At 38.9% G+C, this 20527-nt stretch overlaps 1 protein-coding gene across 7 annotated transcripts in view; it reads right to left on the bottom strand.

Annotated features, from left to right (window-relative positions):
• The window catches only part of LOC123766297 (mechanosensory protein 2), a 563765-nt gene that overhangs the window by 20620 nt on the left and 522618 nt on the right, over positions 1–20527 (bottom strand). For 5 of the 7 annotated variants that reach the window (XM_069321164.1, XM_069321163.1, XM_069321166.1 and 2 more), the window contains one exon: positions 9881–9978. In XM_069321164.1, the coding sequence (XP_069177265.1) occupies positions 9881–9978 (98 nt within the window). Of the gene's footprint in view, positions 1–9880; positions 9979–16458; positions 16557–17926; positions 18025–20527 lie in introns of all 7 variants that reach the window. The other 2 variants (XM_069321161.1, XM_069321162.1) reach the window with 2 other exon arrangements.

The following is a 20527-nucleotide window of genomic DNA, read 5'->3' on the forward strand; positions in this document are numbered from 1 at the left end:
CAAATGCCATTAAATTAATATTCGTTTAATTCTGCATATCTAATGTAAATTTTATAAACGTTGTGATAAAGGACATTATATAAAATAAAATCTGCTAGGCTATTCTGATAAGAATGGCTTATAATAAAAAAGTATCTGGGTAAATATCTATTAAATATATGATGTCAGGCTGTGTAAGTCATAGATACACGAACCACACCATTTCTTAATGAGAAAATGTTCACAGAAACAACTTTCAAAGGTTTAGATGCCATATTAAGGCCAGATAGCCTAACCCTAGATTCCAGAAAATTTCCAGAGCTAGATTAATGTTTCTTAAGCATTTTATGCAACTGGCGTTGATAATTATAGATATATTGCTGTACATTTATATTGATCAAGTCTAGATAAACGAAGTTTAATAATATTTCAGAGAACAATATAAGTGCTAAGGCTCACTCTGTATAAGACAGGTTAAGTAGGTAGGTGGTCAGTCTTGCATAAAGTTAGTGTTTACCATAAGAAACGCAAAGGTGAATTTTCACACTTCTTGTTAAAGTCGAAATCTGTATATCATGGAAGAACGAACTGCACGCTCCATTATTTATATCTGGTGCTATGTTCTTCGGTTTTTCGTTTTATTCAACTATTAGAAATAGGAAAATATCAACAAACAAATAAAACGAACGTAACAAAATAGTCTAAAACATAAAAATTGTTAAGAGTCTATTAAGAGGAAAAGCGCAGCACTTTTTCTACACTAAACAAAATCACTTTAAAAGTCATGTAAACATTCCATTCCAAACTATACTTACCATCTGCGACCAGATTTGGTTTGGTGTTGGGCCTACGGCCTATTAACCTGCCTAGAGGTTAACCTAGACCATTACCTATTAACCTAGAAGTTTTATGAAGGCCACCACAATAGCCTACTGACCAACGAGTACTTCAATCTTAACCTTAAGATTACTTCAATCTTAAGATACCTCAATCTTAAGATACTTCAATCTTAAGATACTTCAATCTTAACCGTTGTTCAAGACTCAAGTAAACTCAGCGTGTATACACAGAGAAATGGGGTAAAGCTCTAGGTGTATATATGCCTTGGCGACCAGAAGATCTCCAACCCGTCCTCACACTAGGCTGGTTAAAGCAGCGGCCGTCCTCCCCAGACGCATTTGTCAATTTTAACATACTATGTTTGTTCTCATACGTAAGTTATTATTATTATACATAAAAGTTATATGTATAGTTAGCCGTAGGTTAGGTGTTTAGGTTCTGTTGACGATTATTTGTATTTGAAGTACGTGGGTGAAGCATTTATAGCAACACGTCCTCGACTCTAATTCCATTGCATCCAGCGGTCGACCCCACAGACGCATTCATAAATTTTTACATGCTGTTCATTCAAAACGGGAATTTTCTCACATATAAATTAATATTATAATATATTAGCATATTGTCCATATATAGGCATATAACCTATTCCTATATATATAAAATTTATGAATGCGTCTGTGTGGTCGACCGCTGGATGTAATGGACTTGAGTCGAGGACGGGTTTAGATAATTGTGGTTTGAACAGAGGACGTGAGCGAGGCACTTGTTCCGAAAGTGTTCGGACGTCATCAGGTGTGAGTCGTGTGTAAACCGTTTTTCATTCATAAACAGGGGGTTTGGCGGGTGCATGGAATGGACTTTGGCCTTTGTTTACGAGAACGGACTGCAGGTTAAGTGATAGGGTGAAGCATTTAGAGAGGTGCGCTTCGAACATTGGTAGTCAAAGCGTACTTTTAGCTAAATGTTTAAACATAATCCAGCTGCGAATTATGTGTAAAGTGCTTTTAGATTGAAGAGGATTTTTGGTTAATGTTTAGCGGACGGGGTAGGAAGCTCCAAATCAAAATTTGTGAATCTATATCAAATTTTACGAAACTGAACAGGAATACTGTAGTACCAACACGTTAATGTTTAAGAACCCAAATCAAAATTTACAAAACTAAATCGGTGTTCGGAAATCTAAAATAATGTTTATGAGCCTAAATGCAAAATAATGAGCTTAAAGTAATGTTCATGAATATTGCAGTAGTAGATTGTGCAATCTGCTATTTAAAACGATGTTTAAAATCCATACTGATGTATTATCAATATGGTTATCAATAACAAATCACACTGATAATTTGAAACTCTTTGATGATATGCCCAAATCCATATTATGTGGTAGTCGTCCAGTTGTTTATGAATAAAAAGTATTTTATATATGAATCACAAATGATGACGTTCGAGCTTTTTTTTGGGAAAGTGCTTCACTTGTTTCGTATGTTAAAAGTCCCATGTATGTTGGAGGTCCCATATATATTCGTGGTACATTTCAACCCTTCCACAAGCAATGATCATCCGTCCGGCAGCCCTTTCTCATCAACAAAGGTATAGTTGTACATTTGTATTTGCAAGGGACAGCCGGAGCTTGGAAGACCATGAGTTGAGGATTGGTTGATAAATGCAACCCGTCCTCGACTCAAGTCCATTCCATCCAGCGGTCGACCCCACAGACGCATTCATAAATTTTAACATGCTGTTCATTGAAAAAATGAATTTTCTCAAATATAAATTAATATTATAATATAATAGCATATTGTGCATATATAGGCATAGGTTATGTTAGGTGTTTAGGTTTGGTTGGCGATTATTTGTATTTGTAGTACGTGGGTGAAGCATTTACAGCGTTGTGGTTCGAACAAAATTTGTCAGTGAAGTACTTGTTCCGGAAGTATAAATATTCATTTATATTTGAGAAAATTCCTATTGTGAATGAACAGCATGTTAAAACTGATGCGTCTTTGGATTCGACCCCTGGATGGAATGGACTTGGTCTGAGGACGGGTTGAAATGCTTCACCCACATACTACAAATACAAATAATCGCCAACAGACCCTAAACACCTAACCAATGCCTAAATATGCACAGTATGCTAATATATAACAATATTAATTTATACTTGAGAAAATTCCTATTTTGAATGAATAGCATGTAAAAATTGATGAATGCGTCTTTGGGGTCGACCGCTGGATGGAATGGACTTGGTCAGAGGACGGGTTGCATCGTTAGCGCTCTGTACTCTGGAGGTTGGATTTTTCTCTTCGATTCCGAATGAGTAATACGTAGCTAACATGTGAACATTTAAGCTACCTCATATATATATATATATATATATATATATATATATATATATATATATATATATATATATATATATATATATATATATATATATATGTGAAGAGGGTTTTCAAGTGTTAGATTAACGCAATAACCGACAGAAATATATAGGCATTTAGGATAAAATGAAAAATGAGAGCCGCCTAGAAAGAAAACGAAAGACATCAATTAATGGATATATTAATGATCAACGAAATAAAACCCACTTCCTCATTAATTTTTTTCTGTCTTAATCTTAGTATAGCGACTCTTTATTTTTTTCTTTAGCAGCTCTTTGTATTCAAGAGTAATTTATAACTTTCAAGTTATAACACCACAATCAAAATGCATTCTATGTCATCACTTAATGACTCGGCTCCATTGCCGTAATCAGATGCAGCAAACAGTGCATCATTTCGTCACGAAGATGGGCGCTCAATCTTTGCAGCCCTGAATCTTAAATGTTCTTCTTATCTTCAGCGTGTGAATAGTGGTCCAACTTGGTCGATGTTCATTTTACACACGATGTGAGGTGCTGCCATTTTCGCTGACCCATTCAAGATTAAGCCAAAACACAGGAAGAGGGTAGGGGGGGGGGGAGTTTTTTTTGGAGAAGAGGGGGGTTGGGTGGGGATTAAAATGTCAGATAATTCCCACAACGAAATGGGAATTGGATACCAATTAGGATAATTTTATTCCCCTTGAAAAGCCAGCTATGTCGCTACTTATTATTTTTTTCGGCTACTGTTAAAATAAGCTGGATTGAGTATTCTGAAAAGGAAATCAATCGGGGTGGGGGGGGGATATTTGGCTACCTTAACAGTAAAGTTTATGACGTTTAGTTCTTCAGCTTGCGACATTCGGCAGCTCAAATCTGGCCTCCAGCTGACAACGAGAGATATTTCTGGCTTAAGAGGTGATTGAGAACTCTTGAGGACCAGGCTGTTACCCTGGCGCTGGCATGATCTCATCACAGCAACGATCGTGAAAACGTAACAACAAGTCATGACAAAAGCAATAATAAAAGTTCAGGCAGCCTCTCATACGCCGCTTATAATATAATTTTTATGTGGCCTTCAGGCGAGAGGTTCGGCATGATATCAACCCTTTCTTTCTTTCTCTAGACCTTTCTCTCTATCCTTTTCGTGGAGGACTTCGTCTCACATTCGGTACCCTGTGTCTGGTCTCCTGTTCCCTCCCCCCCTAGTTTCATTACCTTACATTTACTTTGGTTGAACTTTAGTAGACCATCTTGTAGCCTCTTGCTACCCTCCTCGGTCTTAATCCTTCTCATAATTTGTGCATCATCAGCAAACATCGAGATGAATGAGTTTATTCCCTATGGGAGATCATTTATATATATCAGAAATAGGATAGGTCCAAGCACTTAACCTTGTGGGACTCCATTGGTGATGTCCCGCCACGTTGAGACCTCACCCCTCAGAGTGACTCACTGTCTTCTGTTGCTAAGAACTCCCTTACCCGATAGAGTACCTTCCCTTTTACTCCTGCCTGCATCTCCAGCTTATGCATTCGTCTCCCATGGGCACTGTGTCAAAGGCTTTCTGGCAATCCAAAAGTATGCGGTCTGCCAACCCTTCTCTTTCTTGCCTGATTTTTGTCGTCTGGTCATTGAATTCAATTAATCGTGTGAGACAAGATTGGCTATCCCTGAACCCACGCTGATGATGTGTTACAAAGTTCTTTCACTCCAGATGTTCCACAATTTTTTTCGCACAATCTTTTCCATCACCTTGCATGTGTGTATGTTGGGAAGAGAGTGTGGTGGCAGCGGGTATGGGGGCAGCGTATGTTGGGGAGAGACAATGTGTGATGGGGAAGAGTGTGTATGGGAGGCAGTGTATATTGGAGTGTGTATGGGCGCAGTGTGTGTATAAGGCAGCATGTGTATGAGGACAGTGTGTGTATGGGGGCAGTGTGTGTTAGGGAGAGAGTGTATGTGTGGGAGGGGCACCGTGTAAATTACCTGAGTGTGGTTACAAGACGATAGCGACGCTGGTGGTGTCCCGTCTTCCCAATACTCTTTGTCATATGACACATTGAAACTCCTGACGGTTTTACCATCCACAACCTTCTCACTTAACTTGTTCCTGCTGTTTACCACTCTGGTAGCAAAATTGAACTTTCTAATTTTTTTCGGCAACCATGTTTCCTCAATTTGAATCTATGACCTCTTGTTCTTGAAGTTGCAGTTTTTAATAATTCTTATCAATTTTGTCGATTCATGTTACTATTTTGTACGAAGTGATCATATCATCTCTTTTTTTTGGCACTGTCGCTTTGGTGTATGTAATGCCTTTAGCCTCTCCTCTTAGCTCCTGTTTCTCAGTTCCAGAAGTCATTTAGCTGCATGTCTTTGCTTTTTTTTTCAAGTTTATTGATAGTCTTTAGATATGAGCATCATACAACCGCTGCATATTCCAATTTGGTCTCACCAAGGTCGTGAACACTTTAAGGAGCGTACACTTGCGTACAGATTTTGTTTTATATTTACCTTATAATGTATGCATGTGTATGTTAAGATTGTATGCATCTTGGGGTGTATATATGTTTCTCAGCTATGTATGTTTATGTCCAGGTCAAATGTACCGGGCACACTACATTATACATAGCGCACGATCTTACCATTCTGAAACATAATGAAGTCTTTAAGATTATGTTACGAGCAAATATTGTCACATTGTCACCAGACTTACACAGGTACTCTCTGTTGTTGTTGTCGTTGTTGTTAGAGATTTAGCTACTCAGGACGAAGTGTCCATGTAGCACGGGCTATGGTGAGCCCGTAAGTACTCTCTGGGGAACGCACTCTTAAGTATAATTGAGGAGAGGCGCCAGGCGCCCTGTGGCACTGGCACCGCTTCTCTGTAACCCTCGTACTCTTCACAGAGCAAAGATTAGGCTACTTGGCCCCGAGTGACTGAGTCCTATTGTCCTCCTAATAACCATTGTATCAAGAATTTTGTTTAATATTATTCTTGACCCACTGTATCTCCATCGTACGTTGAAACAAGGTAATTTGAAATTCTTCTACAGCTACATTAAGATAAGATTATCTGTGCTCAAGGTAATCTGTTGGCTTTTTCCGAGTCAGTCATGTTCCTTTTAGTCATGAAATCTGTAAGAATAAAAGGACAGGGGAAAAAAGGTAGATCTGCCGACACACACATGCATAAAAAGAGGGTTTAAGAAGGCATGCGAACGTGAGCATTTAGTAAACTTGGTTAAATGGAAGTAGAATAATATGGAAATAATAGTATAATAACAATGATAATAATAATGATAATAATAGTAATGATAAAAATACAAACAATAAATATTAATAACTTGTGGTTAGTGATTATGTCGTGATAGACGAATACTCTACTTTTGGGATTGGGTAAATCAGAGTAAAGACAGTTATTGATTGATTGATGAAGATTAAGCCACCCAAAAGGTGGCACGGGCACGAACAGCCCCTAAGAAGACAGTTATCACTGAGTAACTTAGGTATAGGATAATGTCAGTGAGGAGAAGGACATAGACAAGTGCACCGGTAAATGGACTGACTGATACGGAGCATACGGAGCCAAGACCCACGCTAATATGTCAAGGCAAATGCAATCTTAAGAAAGTGCATCTGATTTAGAATATGGGTGGGCAGACTCAGAAGGATATGGGTGGGGAAAGGTTAAGGTTAGGATAAATTTAAGTGGGCTTCGCCAAGATTAATTAAGGTTAGGACAGTTTTGGGTAAATCAGCGTTGGTAGATTCGAGCAAATTTAAGTTAAAACAAAAGTCAGAAAATTAAATAAGGGAAGAATTGTACACATGTAGGAATAGTTTAGTAAAGGGAGGGAACAAGCTTTGATAAGGGCATAAGATCTAAGGAGATAAATAAAACGGAATATATAGACACGGGCGCCGGTAACCTAACATGTCTTAGGCTTCAACGATAAATATCTAATAAAGGCTAGTTGATAGGCTAGTGCAGGGCTAGTGGAAGGGAGAGCGTAGTGTTCAGAGCCCGCCCAACAACATCTACATTTTCTCTCTAGTGCATCTTGCTACTAATTACAAATCATATTCTAAATAACATTAAAGAAACATAACTATGTATCTATTAGCATAGGTAAACTACTGAAAGAAGCGACTAATATATATATATATATATATATATATATATATATATATATATATATATATATATATATATATATATATATATATATATATATAACTAAAAATTTACAACACAAATAAAAAGTAAAAAAAATACTGATAAGGAAACTTATTTTACGAAATGAAAAATACTTGTTAGGAAGAGTTAATTTATATGATATTCAACACATACTGTGATATTAACCAAAAAAATGTTATCGAACAAATATGCATGAGGGATGTACAGTTTACGGAGGATGTGAAGAGATTGTCCTCCACAAGGGGATAATATGTGCATTGAGCTCAACCCTGGTTGCTTATGTCTAGGTCATATATATGGCTGTTCATGTTAACGTCGCGTACAAGACGGACCTTGTGTGTATATATATATATATATATATATATATATATATATATATATGACAATGTCAGACCACGGAGGAAAATGAAACAGGAAAATTTCCTCCGTGGTCTGACATTGTCACATTCTTAATCACGTGTTTATTTTCGTGATATACACATATATATATATCGTCCGAGTTACAAGGGAAAGGGAAGGATATCTATTCTATATCGCTAGGCTATAGCTTCGATGCCGCATTTAAAATGGGGTTTACGTATGAGGCTTTAAGAGTTGTGAGCCAAATTCCCGTCTAATACAACATCGAAGTTTGAATGAGCTTGGTTTCAAAATCCATATATAATCTACAAATTATTATCGATTAAAAAAAATAATACAAATTGGAAACTAAGTAAATGCGTTTGCTGTATGTCAGTGTATATAAGAATAGGTCCAGTGTTGCGAATCTGGAGTTTTGTTTTAATTGAGGAAAAAATGGTTGGTAATCTTCTCTGTCTATATATCTAGTTATGGGGGTTCTCTCCTCCCCCCCCCATAGCTAGACCTAGGCAGTTGGCTGACTACGCCTCATTTGTACTTGTTTGTCCGTAAGCCGTTTCATAAATTAGTCAATATGAACTAATATATATATTTTAGTTTCTTTTCGTAAAAGTCGAAGGGGGAGGGGGGTGGGGTAATTAGAGCCTATAATCGATACAAAGAACAAAAAAAGATCCTACATCAGCCAGTCACCATTTTTTTCACCATTCAATATGGTCAGGGTGAAGCTTCAATCGGGGTTTAACTTGCAAGATTAAAGACACTATTTTTAAGACTTGCTTTTTGTCGCGGATGCAGTTACTAAGACACCTGTGAGGTGGCCTGGGAGATGAGGTGTCTAGCAAGCTAGTAATGAATCATAGATGCAAAATAGGAACTATTGCACGTGCACATATGAACAGTCCACAATTTGTACTATTAACCCTATTTAATACGAACCGAAAGATATATAAAAAAACGAAGAAAACCGAACCCTTTCTAAGCCAAATTTATCGTATCATAAGCCTAATATAGTACACATAGATTAGGCCTATTATACGATAAATTTGGAGAAGAATACAGTAATCTGGACAAGGATATGTTAATTTTGGGCTAGGAGTGTTAAATTAGATTTATAACAAGTTGTTTTCTTTTAATATGCTGCCGATTACTTTAAATTTTTCTTAAAACTGTCAAAGCTGCAAAATATGGACTGTTATCTATGTGTAACGGTCTACATTATATATATATATATATATATATATATATATATATATATATATATATATATATATATATATATATATATATATATATATATATATATATATATATATATAATCATTTCGGAGGATTCTTTAAACTGATCAGCAAGACAATTCCAAGCTTCTCAATGGTGAGTCTAGCTGCTTGCTCCCTAGTTTAATGGTTGAATTACAGTAACTACAAACTAGACCAAACATTATTTGTGTTCTTTGCGTCTGTATTTACATTTATTTATTAGAAAAAAAAGTGGGGGAAACCTACATATTTTATACCAAAATGTTCTAAATGGGTTATTTTGGAATATATTATCTTAACAGATAATAGAATAATCTATTAATTAGGTTGTGTTGAATTCGCGGTAATGGTAAACTAACGTTTGAATGGTCACACTACCAAGCTTTGAAACAGGGCTCAACGGACATAATAATGGACAAATAAGACTTACCGCACGAGCAGTTTGGGCTCACGTGAGTGTGGCCGCCGCCCAACTATGTGCATACAGCCTTGACGAGCACCAACCACACCACCAGACACGCCCATCACCCACACGCCCTGATTGGTCCCACTTGGTCAAAAATCCATGACAGTTGCTCCTAGTTTACTTGTCGGTGGCTTGCGTTAAAAGGAGGTGAACGAGAAAGACTGACCAATCAGGGCACGTGGCTGGGTTATCCTGCGGTAACAAGCACAGAATGCCAACCTTTGACACTACATGAAGATGGCAATAGCCCCCAACCACTGGTAGGCCTACGTGGTTGGCGTCAAATTGATTCTTTAATCTAAGAGGTAAATTCAGCATTCGGTGCCTTTAGGATAAACAGAAACTAAAAAAAAAATAAAAGATTCCCCTTGTGTCACAGATGTCTGAGGATTAGCCAGTATATATGTGTTAATACCTGAAATCGGAGATGTTACACACGGCAGCCATTGGGTTGGACACACGGTAGTACACCACTGCATCCACGGACACCGTTACTGAGTCCTTGGATAACACCTAGAAAATACAAACAACACCGCCGTCTCAGTCTCAAGCCTTCCTTTACCTTTAAGTCACCAGTACCAGCCCCTCTGGTGTCCTCGGACCCCGCAGCGTTATTTTTGGACTTACTGGATGCCTCTTTCAGCGTTTATTCTGGATTAATGGATGCTTCCTATAATCCTTGGACCAGCCTCTTATAAGTTCTCTCCGACCAGCTTTTTATAATCTCTCGACCAGTCTCCGAACATTGATTGAAAAGTATCGCTAATGTATTCGAGTTAAACAATATCGCTCGAATAAAATTAAGAAAATCAAGCTGCGTAATTATACTTCATTAATATTAAGAATCGTAAGAGGGATGGGCAATCCTCGACACGCTATTGTTGAGGATCTATTTTGGGGTCTGAGTATTCGAGAGCGGTAAAATTAATGACGCAAGAATAACTAGTTAAAAATGAGAAAGTTAACTCAACTTAGAATCAATTCTGTAGTGTGACCCTTGCATCTCTGTAACTTGCTGCCTCTACTGTTATTATTTTACTCCTTATTTCAAGTCCTCGACCGTGTCGAACGTTGGAGATTGTACACCTATTACGTATTTTCAAATTGCCTGCACATACATGCATGCATGTTACATTCACGAGTTTTGAACTGTTCATGCCTGTTTTCTAACTCATTCACTTATAGTATGTTAGCAACGGCATCCTACTAAAAGGATCAAATTTGTAAAGGTCAGGTATAGCAAGTTTTGTATAATGAGTCACACAGATGACTGCTTGCCAGGCTAGCAAAAATGATTCCTTTCAGTCTAAAACATTTAAATTGAAAAGATGCTTTGACGATTATCTTTATTTTGTTTAACATTATAGTTAATTGATTTTATTAACTAAAATATACAATGATTAATGAAACGTGCTTTTAAGGTTAAAATAAACCTATATTCTAAGAAAATTATTCAAACTTTCTTAAGAAACATGGTATTTATAGCATATCCACTAAGCTTAGACTTATAAATAATATGCTAAGTGAAAGAAAACAGCTTCGAGACATAATTATTAATGTAATATAAAAACAGACATCAGTCAAGTAAATTTTACAATTAATATTAATTTTGTATTCTAATTCAAGTGTTCATGACATTTTATTTACTCATTAGATCAAAATAAAATACAAATGTTATACCTGAAGTTATAAAGTCGTGTTATAACATATGTAACTGTTAATGTTATTGTAAAAAATGCATACATCTGCAAAAGTATTATTTAAAATAAATTGTATTGCTGTAATGCTTACTAGGCTGTAGTAATGGCATATGTTAAAAAACTTATCCCCAAAAATATTATAATTAACGAGTCGTTAACGTCATTCGTTTTCCCTCTGGCTCAGCCACAAAGATTTTTGGAAATGAAAAATACTTTTGTGGAAAATTTCTCGGTTTATACCCATCCGTCCTTAGAGAACAAGGCGTATAGCCAATGTTCTGTAGTCCTTGGCGCTAACTAAGAACAAAATGACTATAAATTACTGGAGCTACTTGAACGTGTCTTGCGACTCCTCAAGAGCAAAGGACCTTCATGTTGCAATTTTAGAAAGTTCATTGAAAATTAATTGAATTCTTATTTCGTCGTGCTATTTTTACCTCCCCTACTACTGTATTTTAAAAGAAACCTATTGAAATAAGGCTCCGGCGAGATCAGAGATGCGGCGAGGCTTAGATGCTATCTCTATCTCTTCTCTCTTCCTCATCCCTTCCCTCTCGAGCCTCACTTTATACTTTTGGCACAAGTTCTCTCAGTATCTGGCAGCCAACTCGTAAAATGGAACACCATCATCACTGTGTGACGTTCCAAAGAATTTTCCCCAAAAGGTTCATTTTCCCATATGGACCGTACTTGGAGACGACCCTCTTGCAAGCGCTGTCAAGGCTGAAAGTAAATGATGAGCTTTTCGTCTGCCTTCAATTTTCATTTAACTAAGGAAATGTTAGCACTGGCAAGCGTGGAAAAAGATATACTCTGCCGAGGGGATCTGACTACGGAAAATCGAATACGAATATCTGTTGTTGTTTTTTTAACGGGACAATTTGTAGCACGCATTTTCTTTTACGTCAATATTTTTAATTAAAAGAAGACTTATTTGAGTGCACCCGACTACTGATGACTCGGTGTAAATACCTGATGACAGGTAGGAGCTACTGAGAGGGTGGTGATGCTTTTTCCGGTTAGTTGAGAACTTCATGACAAGGACGCCGTCACTTTAGGCCAAAACAAGCTGCCACGCTCTCTCAAAAAACATTATTTCGTAGAAAAGAAACCCCATAAAATTTAGCTGACGCCTCCACACTGTGGTCAGGCTAAATGATTATTGCTCAGATCAGAAATCAAAGCAATTATGAAGGAAATAAGAAGAGTTGCGGAGGGAATCTCCGAGCATTAACAGTCCTTTTGAGAGAGCATAACAACCAGCCATTCCTCAAGCGGTGGCCTACTTGCTCCAATGTACACAGGATTAGATACTGGGAGAGATCCCCGTTTGAATTCCTCTTCTGGTCACTGTTGTAGAGGATCAACACAGTGAAGATGGCAACAAAAGGAGAAAAAACAAAGGTGTCATATAAACATAAATAAAACAATGGGAAACTAGACATAAATATAATAACATAAGGAATAAAACCCAGCCTTTTGTGGATTTGCAAACCAAATACTGCAACTTAGCCAACAAAAATGATTACCACACACGCGCACGCACGCACTCACACGCACACATATACACACACAAACACACACACACACACATACATACACACATAGAAGTCAACTAAGTCTGAGTATAGTCAGGAGGACTGTGTACGGGGAGGGGAGTCAGCTGTCAATGGGTAGCGAGGGCGATATTCTGCTACTTGTGGAACCTGTTCCCCTTCTGTTGGGGGGTGAACCAGTTCATAAATACATATATTCCTCTCAGTAATGCGCCAAGTAAAGGGGCTTTTACAATAAATATGTAAAGGGGGGGTTCTTAAAACAAATCAATATAATGTTTTCATAATTAGTAGACTAAGATTGGTATACGTTTGCTAGGATTTCTGGCAGATTTTCTTCCAAGCTGCACAGTTGGAGATTAGGCAGATTCCCGGCCTCTTATTTCTGTCCCTCTTGCGTCATCAAGTTATCACTACTGCAATATCCAGAAAATATTTAAAAGCTAGTTTATCAGCAATGAAACCTTTCGTAAACATCAATGGTTAAAAATTATGAAGACAAAATTTGAATTAAAAGCCGAGTTTAATAATATTTTTGCGGAATAGGCTATTTATACGAAACACACTTATGAATACAAATTTTAATTCAAAACTGGAAAACAAATTATGTGGAATTTTAAACAATAAACGTTGCGCAATTTCAACTTTAAAAAAAGGTAAGCAATCATCAATTTCTTATTTAAAAATGTTATCATGAAATGTCTATCATACACCAGTGCCTTTTGTATTAGAAATATGTCATTATAATCTGTATAATAGCATTAAGGGATATACTCCCCCCTCCCTTAAAAAAAATAAACAAGAATCATTACAGAACAAGCAAAGCTATGATATATAATTTATGGTAACTATGAACACACTTGAGGAGTATTAGTGTGTTCCAGAAGCCAACTTTACACAGCGTGTCACTACTCTTTCACTTCTAAATATGAGCAAACATTTTTTCTGCATACAATCCTTCGTCTTATAGATTAAATCATAATGTTACAGAGTTACGTGATGTTTATATATATATATATATATATATATATATATATATATATATATATAATATAATATAAATATATATATATATATATATATATATAAATATATATATATATATATATATATATATATATATATATATATATATATATATATTGATAGACGTTAATAAAACGCTTAGGTTTAATACCGCTCAAATAGACTAAATGAGGGGCTCGGACTCTTCACTGTGGGCTCGGACTCTCCACTGTGGGCTCGGACTCTCCATTGTCGGCTCGGACTCTTCACTGTGGGCTCGGACTCTTCATTGTCGGCTCGGACTCGCCACTGTCGGCTCGGACTCGCCACAATGCACTTGAGGTCGTCCCGAGCCTACTGATAAATACACTTTTGTCCAGAAGACAGTTCTGGACAAAAATAAACTCTAAGTGTATATACTTTATCATACTTTTCGCTGTATATACACCTTCCAAAAATGGAAGGAAAGGTAATTATGAGAATAAGGCTTCATAAGACGGTAAGATTTATAAAGCATTTGAAAGTAATATGAGAACAAGGCGTTGGGATCTGAGGATATACTCAAAGCTGAGATGCGAGAGCAGAGCCGGGATATGAGGAGAGTCCAAGAGCTGTCTAAGAGTCCAAGAGCTGTTTCTGTGGTGACTGATAACACCACAGAAACGGTGCCCAAGCGTTTCGATCATCATACACTGAATTGCTATGCTGTACTGACCAGTCCAAGTGTATACAAATTTGTCTTCATACACGTATGGAGAAACTGTCTCTATTTGGTGCTGTGGCTGAATTGCCCAATTAATGAGACTCGTTCTCATTGATAATTGAAATTTGAAAATTTAGGATTCGCATTATTGTAACTTTGCGGTTATCTTAAACATTTATCATTAAGGAACCTCATTATCTCTCAGTTATCCTAGTGTAATGCAATACGGAGAACTGCAATTTAATATATATATATATATATATATATATATATATATATATATATATATATATATATATATATATATATATATATATATATATATATATATATATATATCTTGAAATATGTAAGTGACACGTACACTCTTATGCAGTATGCTGCAAAACACGTAAACTCTTGAGCAGTGTACTGCACGACATGTAAACTCTTGAGCAGTGTACTGCACGACACGTAAACTCTTGAGCAGTGTACTGCACGACACGAAAACTCTTGAGCAGTGTACTGCACGACACGAAAACTCTCACAAAACATAGTTCATTGCTCGGTATAAAAGAGACGATCATCAAGCGTCAGTCAGCTAGGCGGTAAAAAAAAAGACTCTTTTTTAACGAACAAGTGCAATACAAAACCCAATTACGTGACTGAAGCCTATTTTTGAAGCCTATTTCTTTATATCAGATGATACAACCCACAATACACAGAACCAGACACTAAATATAGGCCTATCTTCGTTATATTATAGACACGTAGCCTCACACGGGAAGACAAGTGCAATGTTTGCATCTCCTTGATATTCACGAGTGGGTGAAATATGGTACGTATTTCCCCTTATATTTCCGTTCAATTCCGTGGCAGATGTGAGACCACATGTGTAGTGGGGTTCTTACCAGAGGGGAATGTGTATAAGGTATAAAGTAAGATCTCCAAGCCTTCCTACCCCCAGTGTAGGAGCTATAATGAGATCTCCAAGTCCTTCTACCCCTAGTGTAGGAGTTACAATGAGATCTCAAGCCCTTCTACCCCTAGTGTAGGAGCTACAATGAGATCTCCAAGTCCTTCTACCCCTAGTGTAAGAGCTACAATGAGATCTCCAAGCCCTTCTACCCCTAGTGTAGGAGCTACAATGAGGTCTCCAAGCCCTTCTACCCCTAGTGTAGGAACTACAATGAGATCTCCAAGTCCTTCTACCCCTGGTGTAGGAGCTACAATGAGATCTCCAAACCCTTCTACCCCTAGTGTAGGAGCTACAATGAGATCTCCAAACTCTTCGCCACCTGGTGTAGGAACTACACACTACCAGAGGTGAGGAGACTGTCTAGTGGCTAACGTTAACTTACATTGCAACGAAGATGGGGTTGAGGGGCCTCTGAAAACACGACAAGGATTTGAGCAGGAGGTGCACCATGCAAGTCAAAGATGGGCTACTACGTGAAGAATAGGCCTTTTAGTACAGCATAACCTACGCCACCAATGAAAATCAAGAACAGCCAAAGATCTAATTTCTAATTGGTGCATATTCCCCCGTGATGACTCTGTGTCTCGAGTTCGAGGCATCATGGCAGTGTTCACTATTTCTCTTACTAAAAACATTATGCTATTATTGAAACCAACTTTTGATGATTATGCTACAAGCTGATCAGTTTTAGTATCCTTGATATCATTTGGTAGTGATTAATCTGTATGCTTGGACGGGAGTTAGAACAATAAGTATGTACATTGATTAAACCCATATAATGTACCTTAAAGCAAAAAACTAAACAAAAAACCAACAAAAAAACAAACTTGAAATAAACAAACCAATAAAAACCGAAAACATACAGTGAGAACACTTTTCAAATTAGAGATTCTTTGGCAGTCGTTTGTGTAAATAGTTGTATCAATCACTTTCAGTAATCAGTATGGCCTCTCGTCATAGATCACACCAGTGTGACAGTGGCAACCATGATAGATGCAAAAGCGGCGTTGCCATGGGTGGTAGGGGGAGGGGGGGATAGAGGAAAGCGGCGTTGCCAAAGTTGCCGTGTACCTGTAATCCTCTACGTTAGTTTCTGCCATAATTGGGTCCGACACACGGTAGTAAACAACGGCATCCACCGACACGGTCACAGAGTCTCGAGACAGAATCTGAAAAGCAAGGGGGTGAGGAGAGAGGCTCAGGGAACGGTTCCTGAGTGAGAGAGAGAGAGAGAGAGAGAGAGAGAGAGAGAGAGAGAGAGAGAGTGAGAGAGAGAGAGAGAGAGAGAGAGAGAGAGAGAGAGAGAGAGAGAGAGAGAGGGAAAGGAAGAGAGAGAGAGAAGAGGAGAGCGGGAGGGAGTTGTTAAATTGGGGTTCTGAGTGACGAGAGGAAGAGGACAAATGTGAAAGTATGTCGGGACAAAGGACGTTCCGTGGCGAATACAAACACACACACACACACACACACACACACACACACACACACACACACACACACACACACACACACACACACACACACACACACACACACACACATACACATAATGAGTACGAAGGGCCGGGATATAAAAGGAGGTAGGGAGGGGGGGAAAAGAGGAATATTGTTGGAACAGTTAGTAAGAACGTTAATAATAGCACGAAGCAGAGCAGCAGAACAGCAGAAGCAGCACTACCAACCACAATATCACCAGCAGAAGCAAGGGGCTGGCTGGCAAGTAGCGATATGGGGGGAATGGGGGGAAAGAATACAAAGAAATGAAGGAGGTTAGGCACAGGCGAAGTGGGCGAGATGTAGGAAGAGGAGGAGGAAAGGTAGGGGGATGTATCAAGCAGAGGGACATTCAAGCAGGTTGGATAACAGGCGCAAACATTTGTGGCATAAAGGGCAGAGGGAAGAGCAACAGCCGTAGCAGCAGCAGCAGCATAGGGCACCAAACTACTCACAGCGCCAAAGGAAGCGAATGGTGACATGCTGTTGTTTACAAGTGTTCCCGTTGGCGCCGGCGGGAGTGAGGGGGCGCGGGAGAGCTACCAACATGTACCCGGCGGGCCGCTCCGCCCCGGGGACACCCACCAACACAATGTCACCATGGCCTCAACAAAAACAACAGACAAATCAACGAGCCACCGGCAGTTTAGCCCAACCGTCCGTGTGAACCGCACGAGTGTGTGTATATGTTGCCTTCCCATGCGGTAGAGGGACCGTTGGGCTAGCCGCAAGCTAGGGACTGCCGCAGGATATGTATGTATATGTATATGTATGCATATATATATATATATATATATATATATATATATATATATATATATATATATATATATATATATATATATATATATAAAGTTAGACCACCCCACAACAGTTTAGCCAAAAGGTCCCAGAGTGCCTTGACGTCAGTAGTGTACAAGCGGACACTGAAGAGGGACCATAAGGCTAGGTGGTGGGTGACTACTGATGGGGGGTAAGGAGGAGGAGGAGTTGAAGAAGGGGGGCTAGTATAAACTAGAGCTGGACTGGAGGGCCCTCGCCTGACTACCTGTAGTCCTCCACATTGTTCTCGGCCATGACAGGATCGTGGACCCGGTAGTAAACCACAGCATCCACGGCTACTGTCACGTGGTCACGGGAGAGGATCTGCAACATCACCAGCCGCCTCGTCAGCTCGCGTCACATGTCAACACAGGGCCCCAGCCTCACGCTCCCCTTCCAGCTCTCGTCTCTTAGTCACTCACTCTCTTCCGGTCTCTCTCTCTCTCTCTTTCTCTCTGTCTCTCTCTCTCTCTCCTGATCCCTAGGTCACATTGGGGCTGTGGTCTCCCCCTCCCAGGTCACTTTGAGGCTCGGGTCTCCACTCCTTCCAGGTTACGGGACTATACGTCAGGTATAGTCCCTCCTGTTTCCAGGTCACTTCTCTTCCAATGGTTTCCTAGGTCACTTTCGTAGTTTTGGTCTCTCCTCCCTAGTCAAGTTGCTAGAAATTATCTCTTCTCAGTGTACTTCATCACGGGTAAGTTCCACACCCCGTGAGCTTTGTCCGTCTCATCCTAGTCACTTCCTCAGCCTGAGATCTCGGCAATGGGACCAGCATGTCAGAACACACGGCTATATCCGACCCCAGGATCATGATAGCAGACCCTAGTCTAGCCTAGGCATAAATGAGTCTATATTCCAACCCCGAGATCATGGCAGCCGCCCATATAGTCCTGTCTATAGTTAAATGAGGTCATATGCCGACCATGTAATTATGTAAGCCGATCGTATAGTCTTGTCTATGAGTAAATGAAGTCATGTTTTACAAAGTAAAAGGAAAGATTGTCTGATATTATCCAGTAAAGTAGTGAGGTCAGCCTCTACTAAGTCATTGAATATACAACAGTGGAAACAGCTCTCTGTTTTATAGCCTATGTTCATTCCTAATCTCCCTAAAGTTATTTAAAATACCCATTTAGTTAAATTAAGTTCCAAATAAAAGTCTAAATTTTGAAAACTATTGTAAAACTATGGAAATGTTTTATTACATAACATTTATAATGAAGTATAAAAATTTTTTGTTTGCTTGGATATTCCAACGCTGGCTCTAAGCCTCTGGCGTGGCCCCTAAGCCTCTGGCGCGGGCCCTAAACCTCAGGCGCGGGCTCTAAGGCTCTGGCGCAGGCCCTAACCCTCAGGCGCGGGCCCTAAACCTCAGGCGCGGGCTCTAAGGCTCTGGCGCAGGCCCTAACCCTCAGGCGCGGGCCCTAAGGCTCTGGCGCGGGCCCTAAACCTCAGGCGCGGGCCCTAAGGCTCTGGCGCGGGCCCTAAACCTCAGGCGCGGGCCCTAAGGCTCTGGCGCGGGCCCTAAGCCTCTGGCGCGGCCCCTAAGCCTCTGGCTGGCCCACTAAGCGCCACTTGTCTGACTACTTGGGCGGTGGATATTATGATTATGATAATATTAAAACCTTGGAATCACTGATATAATTTATGTTAAAAATTAATCCTAAATAGCTTCCTTATACACAGGCATGTATATACGTATATACACATCATTACACTATGATATACATAGGTATGTATGAACATACCACTGTACTATGCTATACACAGGCATGTATAAATCATCCTTGTAATTCATCAACCTATGTATTTGTTAATTATTATTCAAATATTTAAAAAAATTATGAAGATATATATATATATATATATATATATATATATATATATATATATATATATATATATATATATATATATATATATATATTTATATATATATACTGTTTACGTTTAGTCATCCATCTCGAAAATTTTGCCTAGAAATACTATTACAGAAACCCTGATAGTTCAGTGGCTCAAGAAATTAAAAGCTAGGCTTTTCTCTCAAAACCACGTTCCATTAAAATATTCCGGATTGTACTTTAGTATACACACGGATTTCATTGTCAACTGAAGGCAGACGCTCCCTGCTTTGATATCGGTTAAATGAGAACAAATAAACACAAACTGACTAACAAATACAATTGCATATGATTGGCAATAGCCTATTCATCACAATCTCTTGTAGAGTCCCTGTTGTTACCTTGGAGTAACATCTCCGCCTCTGATCCAACAACGTCACTAAAACGTTATTTTTCCTTGCAACAATATAATATAATAACTTTAAAAGCCTATTCTAGCACAATATATTTGTTGACGTGTCACGGAGACTTTAAGCCGATATATTTTTGTCATTTTGCCACTAATAGTTAAATGATATTTTGATGTTTACACACTAGTGGGTATTATGGAGATCTGTGGAGGTTACGGAGAAGTCTAGCCAGGAGGAAGAGGTAAGGCGGCTTTGTAGCCATGCAGGTGGCGATATTAGTGGGTGTTATAGTGGTGTGTTGCAGTGGGTGCTGTTGTAGGTGCTGAGGTGGTTGACGGAGGGGGGGGATGTAATGCAGTGCGGTTGTGGGTGGGTGTTGAGGTGGTTGTGGGTGTTGCAGTGCTATGATGCAGTGACTGAGGATGATGTGGTGGAATTGGGGTGGGTAGTGGAGTGTTTCAGTATTTGTGGGTGTTGCAATGATCACACATTTTCCAGGTACAGAACTAATAAAGGTCAACTGGTCAGCAAAGTTATGACTGGTGTCGCGAAGATTAACATTGGTGAACTTAT

This window comes from Procambarus clarkii, chromosome 9 (genome assembly GCF_040958095.1).
Source record: "Procambarus clarkii isolate CNS0578487 chromosome 9, FALCON_Pclarkii_2.0, whole genome shotgun sequence".
Classification (NCBI taxonomy): domain Eukaryota; kingdom Metazoa; phylum Arthropoda; class Malacostraca; order Decapoda; family Cambaridae; genus Procambarus; species Procambarus clarkii.